The sequence below is a fragment of the Prosopis cineraria genome, unplaced genomic scaffold, assembly GCF_029017545.1.
Source record: "Prosopis cineraria cultivar Desert tree isolate PC_DT_omini unplaced genomic scaffold, ASM2901754v1 PC6, whole genome shotgun sequence".
Taxonomy (NCBI): domain Eukaryota; kingdom Viridiplantae; phylum Streptophyta; class Magnoliopsida; order Fabales; family Fabaceae; genus Prosopis; species Prosopis cineraria.
In genome coordinates this window covers 32,055,807-32,075,810 of record NW_026555337.1, presented here as the reverse complement: position 1 = coordinate 32,075,810, position 20,004 = coordinate 32,055,807, and the positions used below count along the sequence as shown (strand labels likewise).

The window sequence follows — 20,004 nt, the reverse complement described above, 5'->3', positions numbered from 1 at the left end:
TTTAATCATAAAAGGTTTTTTTCAGTCACACATGCTGCAAATAAGAAAAAAAATTAATTAAACGCTAAACATTATCCACCAAAACAATGAGCTCAAAAACTAAATTGAAGAATACTTGACAGTAAAATAAAACTAAAGAGGTCATAGGCGTTGGTCAAATCCAGAGATATGAAATACAATATTAGCGACATTAGTTATTTATCATTGGTATAATATTAATTTCAAAATAAATTAATTTAAATTAATGCAAAATAAACGAAAAAGCTGTGTAAAAAATAAGCATAAATTAGGCGTTAATAAAATTTAAATTAACTAAATATCATATTATGGTTTGAAATTTGGAATTACATAGAATAAAATTCATATTAAGTATATCATATTATGAAAAAAACATGTATTACATATATCAAATATAAAATTCAAACTATATTAATAAAATATAAAATACAAACCATATTTGATCAGCCCATCTTTTCGTACGAAAGCATTGTATAGGCATATTTTGGTGAAAATAGGACTATAAAGTGTAAAAAAAAAAACTTGCTGCGATCATAAACAACTTATTCTTATTTAACTTTCATGTTGCCATCATATTCCCATATCTGTAGCATAGCAAGTCTAACTTAACATGCTTCATCTAAATAAAGTATAATGCTACATATATATTTCATTAAATAAGTTTAAGATATGAAAGTTTTCCGAATAGATAGGGTATATACAAGGGCATTAAATAAAGTTTTGAATAGATATGAAAAGTTTAATATAAGATATTATCTTAAACATGCCAAATAAAGTTTTCGAATAAAAAATTTAAAAAGTTTAATGACATACCCACTAATTAATTATCATACTTTGTTTCCCTATTTGTAATATATGAAATATTGACAAAATTGAATCCAAAATAATGGATAGAACCTGTCTTAGTCAAATACATAAAGCTAATCTTGTACGGATGGTTCACTGTTCGATACAATCCAGAGCATTGGAAGACTTTAATATATCTTAAATGGCTGCAACCTATCTCTAAAATGTTTTACAAAAGGTTTCCAAATAACTGCAGAGATCTAGTCTCAAATAGATTTAATAAGTATTACATATTGGACATAATTGATGGGTTACAATAGTTAAAAAAGGAAATAAAAAGTCACAAATACTTACTCCAACATCTTAATATACCAATTCAACACCATTGAAATCTTCAGATGTATCTGTCCCTAGCAATCTCCACACATGATGAATCACTCGAACAACAATATACCAATTTTTGTTGTATTGATGGTATGAATTGTGTGAATATTAGATATAAAGTTATGGATAATATGAATAATAGTCGAGGGGAGAATAAACCTAATGTATCACAAAAATGAGTCAAATGTGAAATTTGAAATATGATATTAGCCTAGCCTAGCCTAGTAATTTATAATTGAATAAGGCTGAATTGGGAAAGAAAATGAATGGGTGATTGTTTAAAATCATGATGATAGATATTAAGTATTAATTTTTTTGATGACAAATATTTAAAGTGATCCCAAGTTAATTTGGATTCAAAAATCAATTATCACTGATAACATATATTTTGTAAATCATAAATGAAATTAATATTTTTTTGACCAATAATGAAATTAATATTTTTAACCCATGCAATACTAATATGTATATCAACCAATCAAATTAATATTTTTAACATAAATAATTGATTATATACATTTTCGTAAATCAAAAAATAGGTACTTTACTATTTTTAAACCCATAATCATATATTAAATATTTAGATAGATATTAATCTAACTTCAAATAAAGATATGTCTCTACTTTATTATATGACACAAATTTTCTAAAATCATGAGAATAGTTTTAAATATTCAAAGACAGATTTTTTAAATATTTAAATAGATAGATATTAATTTAAATTTGAATTCAAATACATATATACACAACATTCGATCATATGATCCTTGATTTTCAGCAAATATTTAGGATAAGTGAAAGTTTTCAAAAATCATGATGATGGATGGGAAATTTTAAATTGATGTTTTTTTTCTTAATTTTTCAATAGATAGATATTAATTTAAATTCAAATAATATCTTATTTGAATTTGAAATAGGTGAAAAATGAATATTTATATGCATCTAAAATTAATAATTTATCCCGTACATAACTCCAAATCTGAATATATATATATATATATTAAAAAATAATAAATCATCTTGAGCCTAACTTCAAACTTGATTTCGAAGCATATAATCATAAGAAAGGTATCCCAAAGTAATAAATATTACAACAAATTTAAAAATAAACATGTGACATTCTCTTATAAGTTTTGACCCTATTTATATATATAATGATATCTCAATTTTTAAAGCCTAAGCCCAAAAGAAAGAGATGCTTAAATTGGTAGCCAAATAGAAAGGCCCATATTTTTGACTTTACATTTTATGATTAACAATATGTATTATTAAATCAATGTATACAGTACCCTTGAAATAAAAAAAACTTTTAACGTAATTGATAAGTACATATTTTATAATTAAATATATTTAAATTTAATTATATTTATTAAGGTTTCATATCTATTTAATTAATATTTATATATTTTCTCCTTATCACTTAATTATAAGATCAAAATGAATTTTAATACAAAATCTATTCATATCTTTCTTTTTTATTTTGCAAGAAGAAAATAAGAGATTAAACAAAAGAAGAAAACACAATAAACAAGGAAAATATATATATATATATATATATATATATATATATTTGAAAGAGCAGCCGCACATCACATATCCATAATACACACACACACACACACACACAAATACAATTCACCAAGTAGCAGCCTCATGAAGAATAGGTGCAGTGATAATATATATATATTAGAGCTCCACATCGATTAGGAATAAAGGAAGACCCTCTAATTTAACTATAAATACTTCCCTTCTATCAAGAGGGTAGATATCCAATTACTTATTTAAGTACTTCTAGAATTTTTTGAGATATTTGAAACTTGTATAGAAGGATTTTGAATGTTAAAAGCGAAATTATTGAGGAGTTTTATAAATTATAATTATTTCTTTTCTACTCCATAATTTTCTCTATAATTGTTTTTCATGATTAAGGATTTTAGAACGGTATTACTTGATTTTATTATGTGTTTCTAAATTATCCAATTGAGGTATGGATGTAGCCCAACTGTAGAGCTTTTGTTCTTCACATTAATTTAATGACTAGCCACTATTTAATTAAATCTACGGGTAATCTTGATGGATTGAGAAGTGAAGAGAAAACCTATATTTAGAGAAATAAATATAAATAGCTAGGTTAGAAACTATAGTTTTACAGTTTAATTAGTTATTTAGGTATCATGGGAACAAATTTAAAGCTAATTAAAAAAGGGACTAATAATTTGAGAGAATATTAGTATATTTTAAGGATAGTTATCACTATAATTGATTCAAGAATCAACTCAAAAGGTAGAACTTGTAACTTATAGAGTGAATCTTAAATCTCAATGCTTCAACTAATTGTGTTTTCATCGTCATTATTTTCTAGATGTATTTTTATTATTTATATTTTCATCAAATTATCCATTTTATCTATTTTTCTTAAACTATTAATTATTGAAATTAGTAAAATCACAACTTTCATGTGGGTTTAACACTTGAAATATTTTAGATAATTTATTACTGTGATCGCATACACTTGCAGGAACGATTAGTGACAAACTAGCAAAACAAAAAATATTACTTTTTATAAGTGGAAGGAAAAAACAAAATTCACTACAACTCAACAATTCATGCCCATTCTTATTCCACAACAAATCACTAACTTGAAAATCTGTGTTAATAGAGCATCTTGATGGTTTTTGTAGAACTCGCTAAATAGTACCTAGTTTGCAAACTGCATAAATCCAACAATCAATTGGTATCAGGAAATTTACCACAACGATAAATGTCTTGTGGCAATCAAGTCATAATGACTTTGTTTTTATCCATTTTGGGTTAAAATAGGCTTCTTGGTAGTGGTATTTATGATTTGATGAAGTCACAACTTCTTTGAGATTCATTGAGAATACTTTCTAAAGCCACAATTAAAAAATTAAAAGTATCAAAAATTACAAGTATCGGATACATATTAAAAATTTAAAATATTTTTTAATTAAAACATAACATTTTGAAACTTTAGATATATTAATCAAAGAAGTATTGGCGTGTATTGGTATCGCATATGATATTGACACAGAACATCAAGTAATTTGAAGTATCGATACTTCATAGGTTCCATCTAGTCTTATATTATGCACTATGCATAACAAAATGGAGTTCTTTATTGCCATGAGAGGAGAGACACTTGTTCCCATAGGGATATTTCCCTATGGCATTCCAGTGAACACAAAGCTCTGTCTTTAGTGTTGCAGGTTGATAAACCAAAAGCTCTTGTGCTTCCTTATCCTTCCCCCCTATGAGGGATGTAGACCTTTTGCTACAGTAAAACATTTAATTTTCAATATATTTACTAAAAGAGAAAATTTTATATAAAAAAGAAAAAAGAAAAAACAATTGAACTTAAACACAAAGAAAGTTGAAACTTATTTGGAAAAGTTTGACACTTATTTGGGTGCGTTTCCAAGCTAGCAGCAGATACTATTAGTAACATGCTTGAATAATTTGAAATTTTCTAAAATTTCAAGTTTCTCCTAGTACATATTGAAATTAAATTTACTCTTATGGTGGTTCGAAAACGCTCAACAAACAAAAGAGCAAACGCTTGCCAAACACAAAATATATAAAATTGACACGGCCTTGACATGATCATAAATGCGATTGTAATAAAAATTTTCAAATAATGCAAAAGAAAAAAACCATCGTCCATGTCAGATAACACAGCAAAGAACATTGTAAGTTATTCTAATGTTGACTTGAGAGGACAACTTAATTTTGCAGCTAACTTCCATGTTTAAACAAGTGCAATTTATAAAAGTTAAATATATTTAGTGTAGGGTAGTTTAAAAGAGTTCAAATCATATGGAGAGACAATAGTTATTAGATGTTGACAAAAGATAAAATGAAATTTATTACTTTGAATGGAATTTGAGATTATAAAAAGAAAAGAAGGCATATAAACAATTATGTAGATAAGACAACATATTCCGTTCATGAAACTGGGATGCACAATTAACACTGGTTAAAAAAAAGATGCACAGTCAAAATTGAGTTCACCTAGGTTTTTTTTTTATGGGCTTGTTATACAATTTTTTTCTTGGGCTTATTATACAATTTTTATTCTTAGTTGAATTCTCTTGATTAAGCTAAAAAACCTATATAACAAGGAGGCAAGAGTCCAAAAAGAAAAAGTAAAGATGAGAAGAGCATATAAGAAACATTCTATTTGCAATTGGCAAATTCTTGGCCCTGTTTCTATCCATGAGAGTTAATTAATAAAAAGATTTTACATGTATGGTTGGATGTGTGGGGAGAAATGCTAGAATTGATGAGGACAGTAGAAGAAAAAATTGCATAATAATGACTAATTGGATATTTATTTTTAAGTCTGATAGGGATGGTAAAATTTCATCCTGTATTTTCACAATATCCATGGTAAGATCTGCATATGAGATCAGACCTAGAAGTCCTGTTATCTTAAAATCAATCATTTCTATAATCCTGGACCCTTACATGTATGGGGGAGATTGGAATCCAATGGTCCAATTTCTAGCATTGGCCTATTCCTGAATATGTCAAACTTTTCCTGTGGCTAGTTTCTCACGAGAGGCTGCCTCAAATTCTCTCATAGCCAAGAGAGGTTTTACTGAAAATAGGTTATGTCCCTTTGACTGTAATTGTGAGAATGATATTTCACACTTAGTCCGTGACTGTGACAGAGGCAAGAACATTTGGCTTAATTTTATTAATCCCAATATGCACCATAGTTTCTTTTGTGGTAATCTCTAGGTATGGCTCGAATGGAACTCTCATCACAATCCTAGGAATCATAAAACGAAGCAATGGCCCTGGCCTGGGTTTGACTTTTCGGTACTGCTTTATCATTTAAAAGAATATTTGATAAAATAATTTGAATGATGATAATTGAGCAAATGAAGGAAAAAAGGTGGAGAGACTCTCCTCCCCTAATTAGTGAAGTCTACCATTTATGCTTGGCTCACTTGATGGAAGACATAGTTAATGGGAAACTGAGAAATAAAGTTTTCCACTCTGACCGAACCTAAATTAGTATGGTCTCCTCAGCTGTCTGAATTTGTCCACGTAGACGTTGATGGCTCTGTCCAGTGACAGGTCCAGAACATGACACACAGGGGTCAAAATGAAAAAAAATTCATGAAAGTGGGGGGCCAAAATTAAAATTCACATTACATTTTAAAAAAATAGAATATAAAAAATTTCATAGGTGGGGTATTTTTGGGATCTAATCAGCACTAATAACTAACTATTAAACACAGATTTTGCATATTAAAATAGATTCACTTTAAAAATCATAATGTTAAATTACAATTATATCTATTTTTTTGGTCAAATAAATTACAATTATATCTATCCACTATACAAGACACATTATATAAAAAATATACCATTTTTCTACTAAAAAAATACCATTTAAAATATACAAGCAAAGAAACAAGCAGCGAGATTAGGAGGTGGAGTAATGGAAGAGTGAGAAGAATCTGACATATGCAGCTCCTTTCAGCTATCATCGCTGCACGACGCAGGTTGAAAGAAAAGCTCCTAGTGTGTTTGGTTCCGTTGAACAAAAGTCAGTTTATCAAATATTTATTTAATAAAAATTAATTTAATAAAAATTAATTGTTATAATAAAATTTATATTTAAATATATTATTTTAAAAGTCAGTTTCATAAATTAAAAATTATTTGAATTAGTGATAATTTATGCTTTTAAAATGTAGTGCTTTTGAATATATAATGATAAAAAAAGACATTGATTTATATGATTTGTAATTTTTATTATGCAAATATAATATATTAAAAATATTTAAAATACATATAAATAGTTTAATATACAATAATATTAAAAATTAATAAGATTAATTGTTCAATTTATAATGTATAATCAAATTTATATTTTTTTTCAAAAAAATGTACAGAATTCACTTGCATTTTAATTTTCTTAATTTTTTTCCTACCAGCCATCCCTATTCTTTTTTTCATTCAAAAGCATCCATCGCTATTGGTCAAAAACTTGAACTCACCTTTGAATACTATTTCAATGTCAGGTATGATACAATATGTGTAGAAGCAACAAATAATAGAGATCATAAAAAGAGAGAAGAAAGACGTAGGAAAACAAGGGCAACTTGGTCATATAAATATATAATATCCAACTTTCAATTCCAAAAGCTCCATATTTATAGGTTGGCTAGATCTACTTTCAACCTCATTTGAATGTACTTTTTTCAAAAGTCAATCTGAATAACAAATAATTTTCAAACATCTCACTTTCAAAAAGATGAAAAGCACATACTCAATGTAAAAAGTTGTGAAACCAAATGGGCACTCTGTCTCCAAACTTCAACAAAAATGCTCTTCTAGGCTTCAACGTTTGTTTACCTTTTTTTCTTTCCTAAACAAGGTTTTAATCTAGATAATGGGATTTTACTCTCTAACTGAGGTTTGGACCACCCCAACCTCAGTTGAGAGGTAATCCAAACACATCATGAGACTGGTATGGAAGTATGTAAATCTCTTGGTTTTCAAAAGATCCAACTTAACTCAGACTCACTGGATGCTATCAACATGCTGTTGAGAGATGGAGGAACGGGTCATCAGTTAAGGGATCTCTTGGAACACACTAGAGAGCTTTTCATCATACTTACAGGGAGATCATTAGTCCTGCTGATTATCTTGCAAGGAGTGCACAGCTGGCTCGGATCCTCAAGCTCAGCACCAACAGATGCTTTTCGCGGATGACACTGTCCTGCTTAATGGGCTTCTACAACTGTTCGTAATCTTTTAGTTTTCCTTTCCAAGCCTTTGCTTGCCTTTTGTAATTAAAAATAAAAAATCATGGTAAGAGGTAGAGGCGTAGAGCCTATGTGAATGATGATGGCAGTAAGATAAACTTGAAGGATTCAAGCAAAGCATGCTTGATAACACAAGGGGAGCTCGAAATTAAATTGTCAGGACCTAAAAGCAAACCTTACTGGATGGTTTATATGGTTCAGGAGGATTAAGATCTCCAACAAAAAGCAAGTTGTCACCATTATTTGACATGGAAGGGATTCAAATGGCACAGATCAATCTATCTTCGGAAGATCTGGTGTCTAAAGGTTCCTTACAGAAGAGCCTCATATAGTTAAAACAAGTTATCTAAGATTTGTTTGATTCTGTTTCCTGTTTTTAGTTCTTAAAATAATTGTATAGAATAGTTTGTCAGAATAAGTCTCAGAAATGAAAAATGAAAAAAAAAACTGTAATAACTCAGGAATTTTAAGTAAAAATTAAATATATATTATTGTTTTTAATTGTAGTTATATTAATTTTGGGATAATTATGAAAAGAAGGAATGTTAGTGCAGTGGAAACTGTACAAATAATCCTCTCATTTGGTCCGAGTTTGAATCTAAATAAGGTCTCTTCGAGTTTTCCAGACACATCGAGAGAAGGGTTCTCTGATATTTCATTTCTTCTTCCTCCTCTGTACCTTTGCCGTCTCCTCTTCCGTTTCAACCATCGTCGTCGCTGGCATGAGTGAGCATCACTGCTTCATTCATCCGCCATTGACAGGTGCTAGAATTCACTTGTCACTGCTGTGCGTCTGCAAGATCCCTTTGCTCTCCCCTACTCCAGCTTGTATCTACTATGACGTGTTGAGCTCCTACTCTTCTATTGCTGTCGCCAGAGGCTTGGGTGATCGGAAATTACAGTCTTGCTCCTTCGTTCGTCCGTGCGTCACTATAGGTTCTTGTTGGTGTGTGAGTTTCTCTTTTCTCTGTTCGTGTGTGTGGGACATTTAAGGTTATAAGCTGAGATCTCTTCTTCTTCTCTTTGTATAATCTGTGCATGCGAGTGGCTAAAATGATGCTGTTGAAATTGCAAATTCTCTTTTGGTTCTACTGCTGCCGTGCTATTGTAGGAAGAAGATTCAAATTTGAGCTAGAAATAAAGCTTGATAATGATATACATATGGGTCATAATCTTGGAGATTTTGTTTGGATTGATTGACGGTAAGAATTTATTAAGGTGAAATTGAAAGAGAATAATTTAAATATACAACTTAAATATTTGTGCCTATGAGATGTTTGTTGAAATGCTTGTAATGCTTGTAATGCTTGTACGAAGAAATGGAACTTGATTTGAGTATTTTAAAATTTCATTAGTTCTTAGAATTTATATGGTTAATGGTAAATTGTTAAATATTTTAATTGAATGGTTAGAATTAATGCACCTAAAGTAATTGGTGCAAAGTCTAAGAAAATTTTGCCTCAAGTAAATAGAGTGGTATAACTAAAACTATATGAAGGTTAGTGATATGAAGGATAATGCTTGAATTAACTCTAAAGCATGAATTTTGGTTTTAAAATTTTAAATAATAATGGATGATTGGAATTGTATTAGGAGTAGAAGAAAGTCTTTATAAATTAGAGAAAAATTATTAAATTTTATTTACTCATATCTTTATAGAATGTATGGAAGAAGGGGATCTTGGTAGAAATTGAAGGAAGAATATTTTTGAGAATTTGAAACTCCGACACATAAGTGAATGGCATCCCAATTAATTTACTTATAATAATCTTTTATTGAAATATTTGTTTTTATGTAGATCATTTTTAATTACTATGATAAGTTGGGTATGTTGCCAATGAAATTATTTTATCATGAGAAACACAAATGGTTGCAAAGGATAACTAAGATGTGGTAATGCATGTATTTTTATTCATGAATTATATTTTCAAGATTTATGGTATTATTTTTGTTTACTTTAAAAAATTTTGAATATTTAATAAATGCTATAATACACATTATGTATGAAATTTTATTTTCGACAAGTATTGGATTAAAGTTTGAAATGATTCATGTGAGTTCGGTATTGAGAATGTAAATTGTATTTTAAAGGTGACTATTCTTCTCACATGTTTGAAATGTATTTTTAAAGGATTTTAATTAGAACATTAATACTAACGACAATTCCATTAGCCTTGACGCACCATGATCAATGACTAGTTAGTTTGACTTTCGTGAGTTTGTTCTCACATTTATTATTTGTCGGTCTTATACTTAACGTTTCCAAAGATAAATATTCACCCAGTATAGTTGAAAGTCCCTCAATGATCGGCAAGAGATCCAATATTAGTTAATGAATTTGAGACAAAATATTTTTTAGTGAATAACATTCTCAAAAATAAAATTTAAAAGAGTAACAATAATAAACTCAAACAATTAAGTGAGATAACTGAAGAGATGATAATTCATTATAATAAACTTAATAAATCTATAAATTTCAATCATAATCATAAAATGAAAGTAAATTAAAAATTACCTCACTCTATCATGCTTGAAAAAACAAATTATCCACATGTAAATCAAAGTAATAAATTTACTAATTGAAAGCATTGAAATTTTAATTACCAAATGTTAAGTAAAATTTTAAAATTTTGAAAACTTAACAGAACAAGTAACAAACGTGGACATACAATCCATGAAAATAAATAAGCAAATGTGACTTATGTTATAAAAACAAACATGGATATACAATCCATAAAAGTAAGCAACCAAACACAACCAGAGCCACGAAACAAACGCGGATATATAGTTCACAAGAGTAATACTAACCAAACACGGTTTGAAGCCATAAAAACAAACACAAGTGTTAAACTCATGAATATCAAACGTGACAACAAAACCCACGAAAATTAAACTAGCTAGTCATCAATGATAGCATACTATGAGCTACTGAAATTGCTGTTAGCAACAGTGTTCTGCTTATGGTCCTCTTAAAATCATGTTTCAAACATACGAGAAAAACAATCATTACTTAAATAAAATTTTTACTTTCAATGCCAAACTCGCATGATTTATTGTAAGTATCAATTTAAATATTTGCAAAATAAAATCTCATAAATAATATTCGTTCTGGCATTTATTTGCTGACTAAAATTTCGAAAGTTACTCAAGATAACTTCAACAATCTTAAAAATATAATTCATAAGGAAAAATACATGTACATATTATAACTTGATTATACATTTGCCATAGTTATATATATTTTCACAAAATAAAATAATTTCACACAACAAATTGATCCATCATATTAGAATCTGTTCAAGAAAGGAATTGTTCTTTAATAAATATGGTTTACTAAAAATAAAATGATACGAAAGTAAAATGGCATTAATATATTTTATAAAGAGAATTTTATTGATAAATTAATTAGGATGCTATTCACTTACTTGAAGGGTTTCACATATAACTTGCTTCCAAGTTAATCTTTTGGTGGTAATGCTTGGCTTTAAAGTTCCTATTGTCCAGATAACAATATTGTTATATTCTTTTATAAACTTTATTATTGATGACTTCACTCTGAAATTCCAAAGAAATATCACAATAAGCCTCAACTTTCATTTTTCACTAACAGTACATCGACATTTTATAAACATTTCAAAAACATACATATATATGAATAGCAAATTAGCTCTGAAATAGCCAAAAACTCTTCCCAAACATCTCTGCCTCAAATTTCAACTTCCTTTATGGAGAATAATCAACTTCCATAATAATTTAATTATCAATAATACAATCATCACATTCATCCTTCAACAAACCCTTTCTTTCAAACATATTATTGAACATTTTGCTGGCATGAACTCTTTAATTACTAAATCTAGGTTCTCTTATCCAAGTTTAATCATTTTCCATAAATTCTAATATCAACATTTAAATTAATCAAACTTCTCCTTCATCATAAATCAGCTTAATACTTGAAGAAAATCATCTCCCAACTCCACATTACCCACAGTAGATAGGAAAAATCCATAATCTTAGCCACAATTTCTCAACAATCATATAATCTTTAAAGAATATTTTCATAATCAAATTCCTTTACAACCTTCAAGTTAAGCTCAACTAATTAACATTAGAATCAATCATGTTTATCACCATAATTAATAGAAATTTTAAAAATGTATAATCAAACAAGACTCTTTTATTGGGTATTTTATCAAACACCTCACATGCATAAATTTTTAAGTTTTAACACTAGACTCTCCACTTCAAATTTCATCCCAAATTTCACTCAAACAATTCTACAACACCAATACTTGATTAAATCCATCTTTGTTAGGCCTCTACCATCCACACATTCGCACGACCCATAGAAATAGAGAGAAAGGATCAATTTTCTAACAATTAGTTCTCACCCCCACACACATATATTCAGCTTGAAGAGGCATTTTTAGCATTTTCAACCATTAAAATACCCATGCACGAAATTAACAAAGAGAAGTTCAAAACTTCAGACATAAATCAGCAACAACAAAGAAGGGTAAGAGAACGAAGATGTCCAAAACAGAGGAAGGAGGAACTCATTACTCATGCACTACTGTCGATTCATAGCATGCAGAAAAGAAGCATATGACAGCAAAGGAGGAAGAAAATTCGAAAACTCCAGCATTCCCAGCTACAGAAACGTGACACCAAGAGGAGAAGTTGAAGACCACTCACCTCTCGTTGATGCAGAACAGAGAACGATGACAGGAGAAGAGAATCTAGCGACCCAACCCCATTGTAGCCGACGAAGGTGGACGGAGAGAAGAGCAGCGGACGAACTGACGGCGATGGAAGGAGGAAAGTGCGACAGGGAAGAGGAGAAAAGAAGTGAAGAACAGTCGCGATTTCTCTCCCTCCGTGCTCTCTCTGTGAAGTCGGCCGAATAAATAGTAGAAGACAAAATTACACAAAAAGACCCATCAGATTTTTTTTTTTTCATAATTATTAAAATGTTTTTATTACAAAAGGCAAGGGCACATTCAGTAATTTTTTTATATATAAAAAATAAAATTAATATTTAATTTAAATAAGATTCAAATTTTAGACTTTGATATAAATAATCGGTATAATTTTCACTAAATCATTACTACTCCTTTGTCATAAAATTTAAATAAGTTAAATACTAATTGGGATAGAATTTATTTAATTTAAAATTCAATATCATTACACATTATCTGCATTTGATGTAAATATTTGAACTCATGTATTTGGCAATAAAATAAGTTGCTTCACATAAGTTTTTAACTTTTTCGTTTTTCGGCTTTTAACTTTTTCGTTTTTTAGAACGAATAAAAGAAAACACATTTTTTAATAAGTTTTTTCATTTTTTCATAACATAAAACCATTCTGAAAATAAGGTAGCCAAATAGGCCACTAAACTTCGTCGCCTGAAATCTCTATTGACATGAATCTTTGCATCTTTTATTTTAAGAAGCAAACCTTCCCGGCACAATACTTCTCCACATGCTCTCTAGTAATATTAATGTGGACTTAGGCAAACTTGAATCCTCTTTCTTGTGCTATATTAATTCTTAAATAATAAATTTTGATCCTTCTACGAAAAAATATGCAGAAAAAAAAATGCTATGTAGTTTACTTAGAGATTTGCAAATTGCACATGAAACCCTTGTGTACTCAAGTCAAGGGAAGTTATAACATTTGATCATAATGAACGTCCTCATAGTCCGAAGTCACGAGATCTAACCTCATTTCAATCAACTAAATCTTACAGTCTTTCTTTACATTACATTCAAATTGTCGACATCCATGTATAAGATTGTTATTATCTTCTCATCTACCATCTATTATATGCCAGCTGTAAATAGACGTGCTTCTGCTGTAAATAACAGAGTATGAGTCTTCAGTGAGACCATCTCACTAAGCTCATTTTTCTTGAACTAGAAAAACAATACTTGTCCAATGACTACAAGTCTACTGTTATGCATTATGGCCCTTATGCTCCATTATTTCTAACAAGAGGGAGTGTCAGGGCCTTGTACATGATGCAACTTCAACAATTCTTAACACAGGTTATGAAGTCCATAACTGTTTATTTTCAAAACAAAAGTAAAACTATAAGAACAATTGAAAGGCCAATTATGAAGTCCACATGATATCCATGTTAAAAGCCAAAACTTCTAAATTTAGCAGCGAATGTTTCCCGACATTGATCTCGTTGATTTTGGAGGTCTTGGCGTTCCTTTGAAAGTTGATAATGACGTGCCCTAACTGCCTCTAACTCTTTCTGAGCCACCTCTACTCTCCTTGCAGCTTCATCTTCTTGATCACAAACTAGTGCAAGTTCAGTCTTGTTAGTCTCTAGCTTATCTTCGAAGCTCTTTAGAACTTCTTGCATGTGGCGAACTTCAGATACATCACAATTGAAAACATTGTTTTTCACGGACTCAAGCCATTCCCTGTCAAAACCTAGAACTAAAGCATCCTTTAAATTTTCTACTAATGATTTCTTGTCTTCCTTGGTGATTGTGAAGGGAGTCCTTGTGGCCAAAATGTTCAAAATATCCAACAACACCCTATAAGAGTCACACAACAACTGAGTGCTTCGATCCTCCTTAGAAAGACGTAGTTGTGGGTGAGTCTCGAATGCTTCTGCCAAAATGGAAGCTTCAACGCTGTCCAATTTCATCGTATCAACTATCTCTTGCAACCCATGAACACTCGAAGCATTACTTGTCTCATTAAAAGATGGCACATTAATCTCTGCGGATTCATGTTTGACTGCATGTTTACCTAACAAAACAGTCACATTAGAAAATGAAATATAAGTAAATAACAAAAGCAACCTCATAAAGGCAAAATACTCATCATGAAATTAATGGAGGAATGTAGTCAACTATAATACAAGCAACCATTTAAGGGTAAGGGCACAATACTAACTAGAAACTTCAATAGCATCCAAAGCTTCATGCGAACGTTGGTTACTAGTTCCAACATTGTCGTGGATGTTTTTTCCTAAAGCAGGCAAAGTTAGAATAAAATCTATCCAAAATCCAAAATAGAAAAAATGATGGGAAGTTACTAAAAGAAGATAGCAGCAAATCTCACCATAAGAAGACTCTGAGACAATGGACAAAGGGATTTGCTTTGGACTCGTTGCCTCAGAAGTTTGCTCTCTTGAAATATTTGATGCGAGTGGCATAGAAGGGTCACCTTTAACAGAATATATACAAATGAAATGCGATTTAAAGTATGAAATATTTTTGTTGAAGAAAGCAATAAGGACTATATATATGAAGGGTAGTGTTGTGCTGTTTTCAGAGTAAAGAACTCACTACCTCCATGCCACTTCAGGGACCTGGGGTAGCTATCAAGCCATATTTAAGCCTAAAATAGGTAATTGAAGGAGCTGTAAAATCTGAAATTAAGACATTAAGATCTTACCTTCCTCTTCCCCTTGCTCTTCCTCTTCCAAAATTGTTATAGTTGTACCAGTGATATCTCCAACAGGAAGGTTAGTGAGGTTTGAACTCGTAGGAATGGAAACCTTCTATTGGAAATAATGGATCATTATAATAGAAATAACAAATTCATTAAAGGTATGTTCGGATTAATGAAGATTTGGATTTGAACTAAATCCCTTATTTGGATGCACAAAAATTTATGAATTTGAATTTAAACACTTCCTTTATACTTCAATCATTTAAATTTGTAATCATTTCAAACATCTTGTTCTCTTTGTGTTTTAACTATTGATATATCTATGACTCTCATATCTTTTTTGATTTCTTGTCTATTAAAAAATAAAAATAAACTCATCATTTCTATTTTTTTTTTCATTTTGAATCTCAACTCATTTTTTTTCTTTATTTTAAATTCTGTAAACAAACAAAACAAAGGATTTTAAATGCATGGATTTCAAATGTGAAATTTAAAATGCAAGATTTCAAATCTAAAATCTAAATCCAAATCTATTAATTCAAACACTACCTAAATGCTTAATGGTTGCAAGAAGCCTACCTTTAAGTAGCTTGGATGTAAGGTCTCTGATGAATCACCTTCTTCAACTCTTTCTTCAGCAATCTGCACACCATTGAAGATACTTAAGTTTCATTTTTCTATGAAATTAAAGCATTAGAAATTCAATCTTCAATAGATTGTTAACATTTTTTGAATTGTTAGATTTATGTCAAGTCTGGTTCGCCAATGTGAATGAGGATCGGTTGTATTTGTTTCCTTTTTCACATCTTTGTGGACCATCTCGTCCTATATGAAGATGAATAAGAAAGAGATGCAAGTTCAAGTCATCTACCCTTAAGCTATGCATCTAATATTAGAAAGAACAAATATGTTACCTTCGAATCTGTTAATTGATTTCTTGTTTCAATTTTCTTTGAATCAGGACCTCCTAGAATAGTTGTCAACCGTACTTCTTTACTAGTCTGCATAAACAAAATGATAAATTTGAAGTTAGTTTTTTAAAAAATCTTGAGCACCCTGACCAAGAAAAGCACATAATATAAAAGTTCTAGTTATGTTGAATTCATAAGTATGTACACACATATACTAATTAAATTGAAAAAATCCGAACAAAGTTTTGTTGGCATTTTAAATAGGGTCATTAAATTCACTCTCTTTAGAGAACACTTGGATAAAGTACTGGTGAGATGAAGAGAAGGCCATTGTTTGGTCGAAAAGTCATTACCTTTCAAAAGACATATTGTGAAACAGAAAAATAAAAGTACTACACATGCACACACTCTTGAGTAAGGCAATTTCATTCTTTCTATTTTTAAAAATTTAAAGAGGAAAATACATATGATGATGCCATTAGACATACTTTTGCCAAGTATGGTTCACCATTTGTGGGTTGTTGTGGATCTATCATGAATTTTCCGTTTTGCTCTTCTTTACAAACCAGGTTATCCTACATAAAGATAAATAAGAAACTTTATAGCCATCTAGCATAAATCTATATGTCTATATTTGAAATAAGAATAATTTCACTTTTAGAGATGCATTATGTGTATCAGTTATCTCCGAGATAACATCCTCTTCAACAATTTCCTTTGTTCCTTCCTTGGCGCCCTAACATACAACACATGATAAAAGAAGTTTAGTCATGTGGAATTCCTTAATGAAAGAGAATGTATTGTATGTGCGTGTGCGAGTAATTTTATTTTTTTTTTTAAATATCTCATCAAATTTAATGTTTTGACTTTTGCTGCCATTATTAGGATTAAAATAAATCATATATCGAAAGATAACTTTAAAACATAAAAAAAAAATATTTGTGTACTAAAGAATGGAAGCATAATACAAGCTTGTAGATATAATCATATTCGTAAAAAAGCAAGGGAATGCCATTAAGCAGTCAATGCTTTTTCTGTCAAGCATTAGATTAAAATATCTCTTCACAAAATAACTTTAAAATAGAAAAATGATGCACTAAAGAATGACAGAATTTAATACAAGGTTGTGGATATATTTGTGACGAAGTATTAGTAATAGAAATGTCATAAGCAAACGATATGTATATGTACATACAAACAAGCAGTTAAATGACGCGCGCGCGCGCGCGCGCGCGCATAAGGCAGTGAAATGAGACATACCCTTGAAAAGGTTGGTGAACTAAGTGGGGACTGTTGGGTTTCCAAGTTTGGCCTCCCTTTGGTTTCTCCCATGTATGATTGATTAGTACTTAGAAGTGAAGAAAGAGTTTTCTCGGCTTCTGCTTTACGTTCAAAATCTAGATTTGTAGGGCCAACTTGAAGCTGATTAGCAGTTGTTTCTGTAAGGATTCTCAATGTTATTCTAGAACTCACATAATAACTTTCAATTTGAATGTTTGAAAGCATACCATGAAAAGAAAATTTAGGACAATCATCCACTTCAGAAGATTCTTCCAATGTTTGAAAATCAATCCCGTGGCAGATGCTAATGAGGCTTTGATTTCTCTTTAGTGTCACTCTTCTAAGATTTGGTAGCACATCCTCCATTGCCATTTCTTTCGGTTCATCTGGTCTGATCAATACATGCTCAAGGGTGGAGGCATCTCTTACACATAATTCGTGTGGTTTTGGAAGGATACCAGATACTGTGAGAGAGAACAAATATTTCAACCTATGACAGCCCTCAACAGTTAGTTCAGATAACTTTGGAAAGTATGGTTCATGACGCAAATGATCTCGAGCACTTTCTTCATTCTCCTCTTCAATGATCTGGACTAATTCTCCACATTCTGAGATAGTTAGTTCCTCTAACTTTGGCAGGATTCTCAATGTAGAGGCAGAGAAGACAACTTCAAGCTTACGGCACCCTATGATTTTCAAACAGGAGAGATTATTAAGCCTCAGGATATGCTTGGGGTCCACGCATATATTCCTCAACTCACTTAGACCTTCTAACCACAAGGATCGCAAGCTTAATGCCCATGGTTCAATTCCTCTTTCAATTTTCTTTACATTCAGATTCATCAAGTTAAAAATTTCTTCTATTCTAGAGTTTTTTATTACAAGAGATTCCAAATCATGCAAATGCATCTCAATTACCTGTAAAACAAAATGACACAATATCAGTATCAAATTCCAATTTAACATGTCATGGACAATTATCTTTCCCTTATGACCAAACGTAATAGAAATTAGGGAGGAAAAAAAGTATCAAATTAAAGTAAATAAAAATACTTAGACTCAATTGGTATAAATAGAAATAAAAAAAATTGATATTCCAATATTTAGTTAAAGTGTTTGAATTAAACGAACCTAAACAAAAGAATACTGCATATCTTTCACAGAATATGAAAAAATTAACAAGCCATTAACACTAAAACACATAGATACGTTAAGAGATAGGAAATTCAATTAATGAAACTTTGATTTGGCCAAAAAAAAAAAGAGGGATTATGGATAAGCATTGAAAGAGGGGCAAGTTCCGCTCACATTTGTTTCAACATTAATCTATGATTAACAAAACATGATCTTTTGCACTAGCAATGCATGCATTAAATCTTACCGTACAATTTTCGCAGAAAATGTAGAATAGTTCAGAATAGTGGGTAATATAATCAATTTTAACATATCCTTTGATAAAAATAATTACTAAGACCAAGAAAGAAAAGTTGAACATGGTCCTACCTCTATGGTTTTGGAACTCTGCTGTCTTGCACTGACGCAAACCAAGAAATCAGTAAAAGATCTAATAGTACGAGGAATTTCCAATTCAATGAACCCCGAGGCAGTCCTCTTAAACAATAATTTTCTGGACACAAGCTGACGAGATTCGGTACACCTCGGAGGCAGAGGGACTGCAAAACAGGGAGATCAAAGTGAAATTCAACATTCTGATTCTGATTGGATAAATAACCCTCTTGCTGGTGTTTCCCAATCACATATTTTAATTCAAAAGCATCAGTGACCGTCAAAGACTCCAAATTTTCAAGTTCAACAGATAATGTGGCTGGAAATAAAAATTCCAACTCCTCGCAGTCCGAGACCTCTAGATTCTTTAATTTTGGGAAAATGGAGCACCTATTTGTGGAAACTTGAGCATCTCCTTCATCTACTACAATACACTTCAGTTGACGACATCTTTTGATTGTCAAAGTTTTCAACAAAATCGTTGAGGCAACTGGTAGAGTTAACACTGATGTTAATTCTGAACAGTTCTCGAGTTCCATCTTCTTAATATTTGTCAATGTTCCAGCCGTAAGGTTTTGGACTTCTTGATAGAGAGGAAATCCATATATGGATGGATGTATTTCCTATAAATGCATAAATATTACCCATGTCAAACAAACAATATATAAAATCTCAATGTGCAAATTTTTGTATGACCAATTTAATTGGGAAAGAATTGCTCTCTTGAACAACCTAACTATAAATTTACTATGAAAGCTTTAAATGTAAAATTATGGCCCTAAAATTATAATAATGAGTAAACTATTGCATAAGTAAAATAACCTCCAAGACGATATGTGATGTTGAAAATGTAAGATATGAAATGAAAACAGAAAAATTGGAGAATCTTGGTGTAA

At 30.4% G+C, this 20,004-nt stretch overlaps 1 protein-coding gene and 1 long non-coding RNA gene across 4 annotated transcripts; both read right to left on the bottom strand.

Annotated features, from left to right (window-relative positions):
* Positions 1–8,477: 8,477 nt before the first annotated feature.
* On the bottom strand, positions 8,478–12,854 carry LOC129314371 (uncharacterized). The gene is made up of 2 exons (XR_008594094.1): positions 12,687–12,854; positions 8,478–9,093 (listed from the first exon to the last, which is right to left on the bottom strand). It is a non-coding gene; the product is annotated as an uncharacterized LOC129314371 (long non-coding RNA).
* An 839-nt stretch (positions 12,855–13,693) lies between these two features.
* On the bottom strand, positions 13,694–19,637 carry LOC129313047 (uncharacterized). Of its 3 annotated transcripts, none has more exons than XM_054955873.1 (12): positions 19,499–19,637; positions 19,106–19,275; positions 17,830–18,520; positions 17,582–17,760; positions 16,977–17,057; positions 16,810–16,896; positions 16,325–16,411; positions 15,990–16,052; positions 15,414–15,519; positions 15,078–15,182; positions 14,910–14,984; positions 13,694–14,762 (listed from the first exon to the last, which is right to left on the bottom strand). In XM_054955873.1, the coding sequence occupies exons 1-12, from the start codon at positions 19,527–19,529 to the stop codon at positions 14,134–14,136; spliced, it is 2,304 nt and encodes a 767-aa protein (XP_054811848.1). In that variant the 5' UTR covers positions 19,530–19,637; the 3' UTR covers positions 13,694–14,133. The 3 variants fall into 3 exon arrangements, with proteins under 3 accessions (XP_054811848.1, XP_054811849.1, XP_054811850.1); XM_054955874.1 differs by having other exon boundaries at positions 15,414–15,516; XM_054955875.1 differs by lacking the exons at positions 16,810–16,896; positions 16,977–17,057 and having other exon boundaries at positions 19,499–19,636.
* Positions 19,638–20,004: the final 367 nt, after the last annotated feature.

Bases quoted from the DNA above. Each gene is read 5' to 3' on its own strand.
- LOC129313047 (XM_054955873.1), bottom strand. From the start codon at position 19,529: ATGAAGGAGATGCTCAAGTTTCCACAAATAG. The intron at 16,897-16,976 runs GTGAAATTATTC...ATCTTTATGTAG, and splicing joins CACATAATGCATCTCTAAAA to GATAACCTGGTTTGTAAAGA. The intron at 15,183-15,413 runs GTAAGATCTTAA...ATTCTGTTAAAG, and splicing joins AGAGCAAGGGGAAGAGGAAG to GTGACCCTTCTATGCCACTC.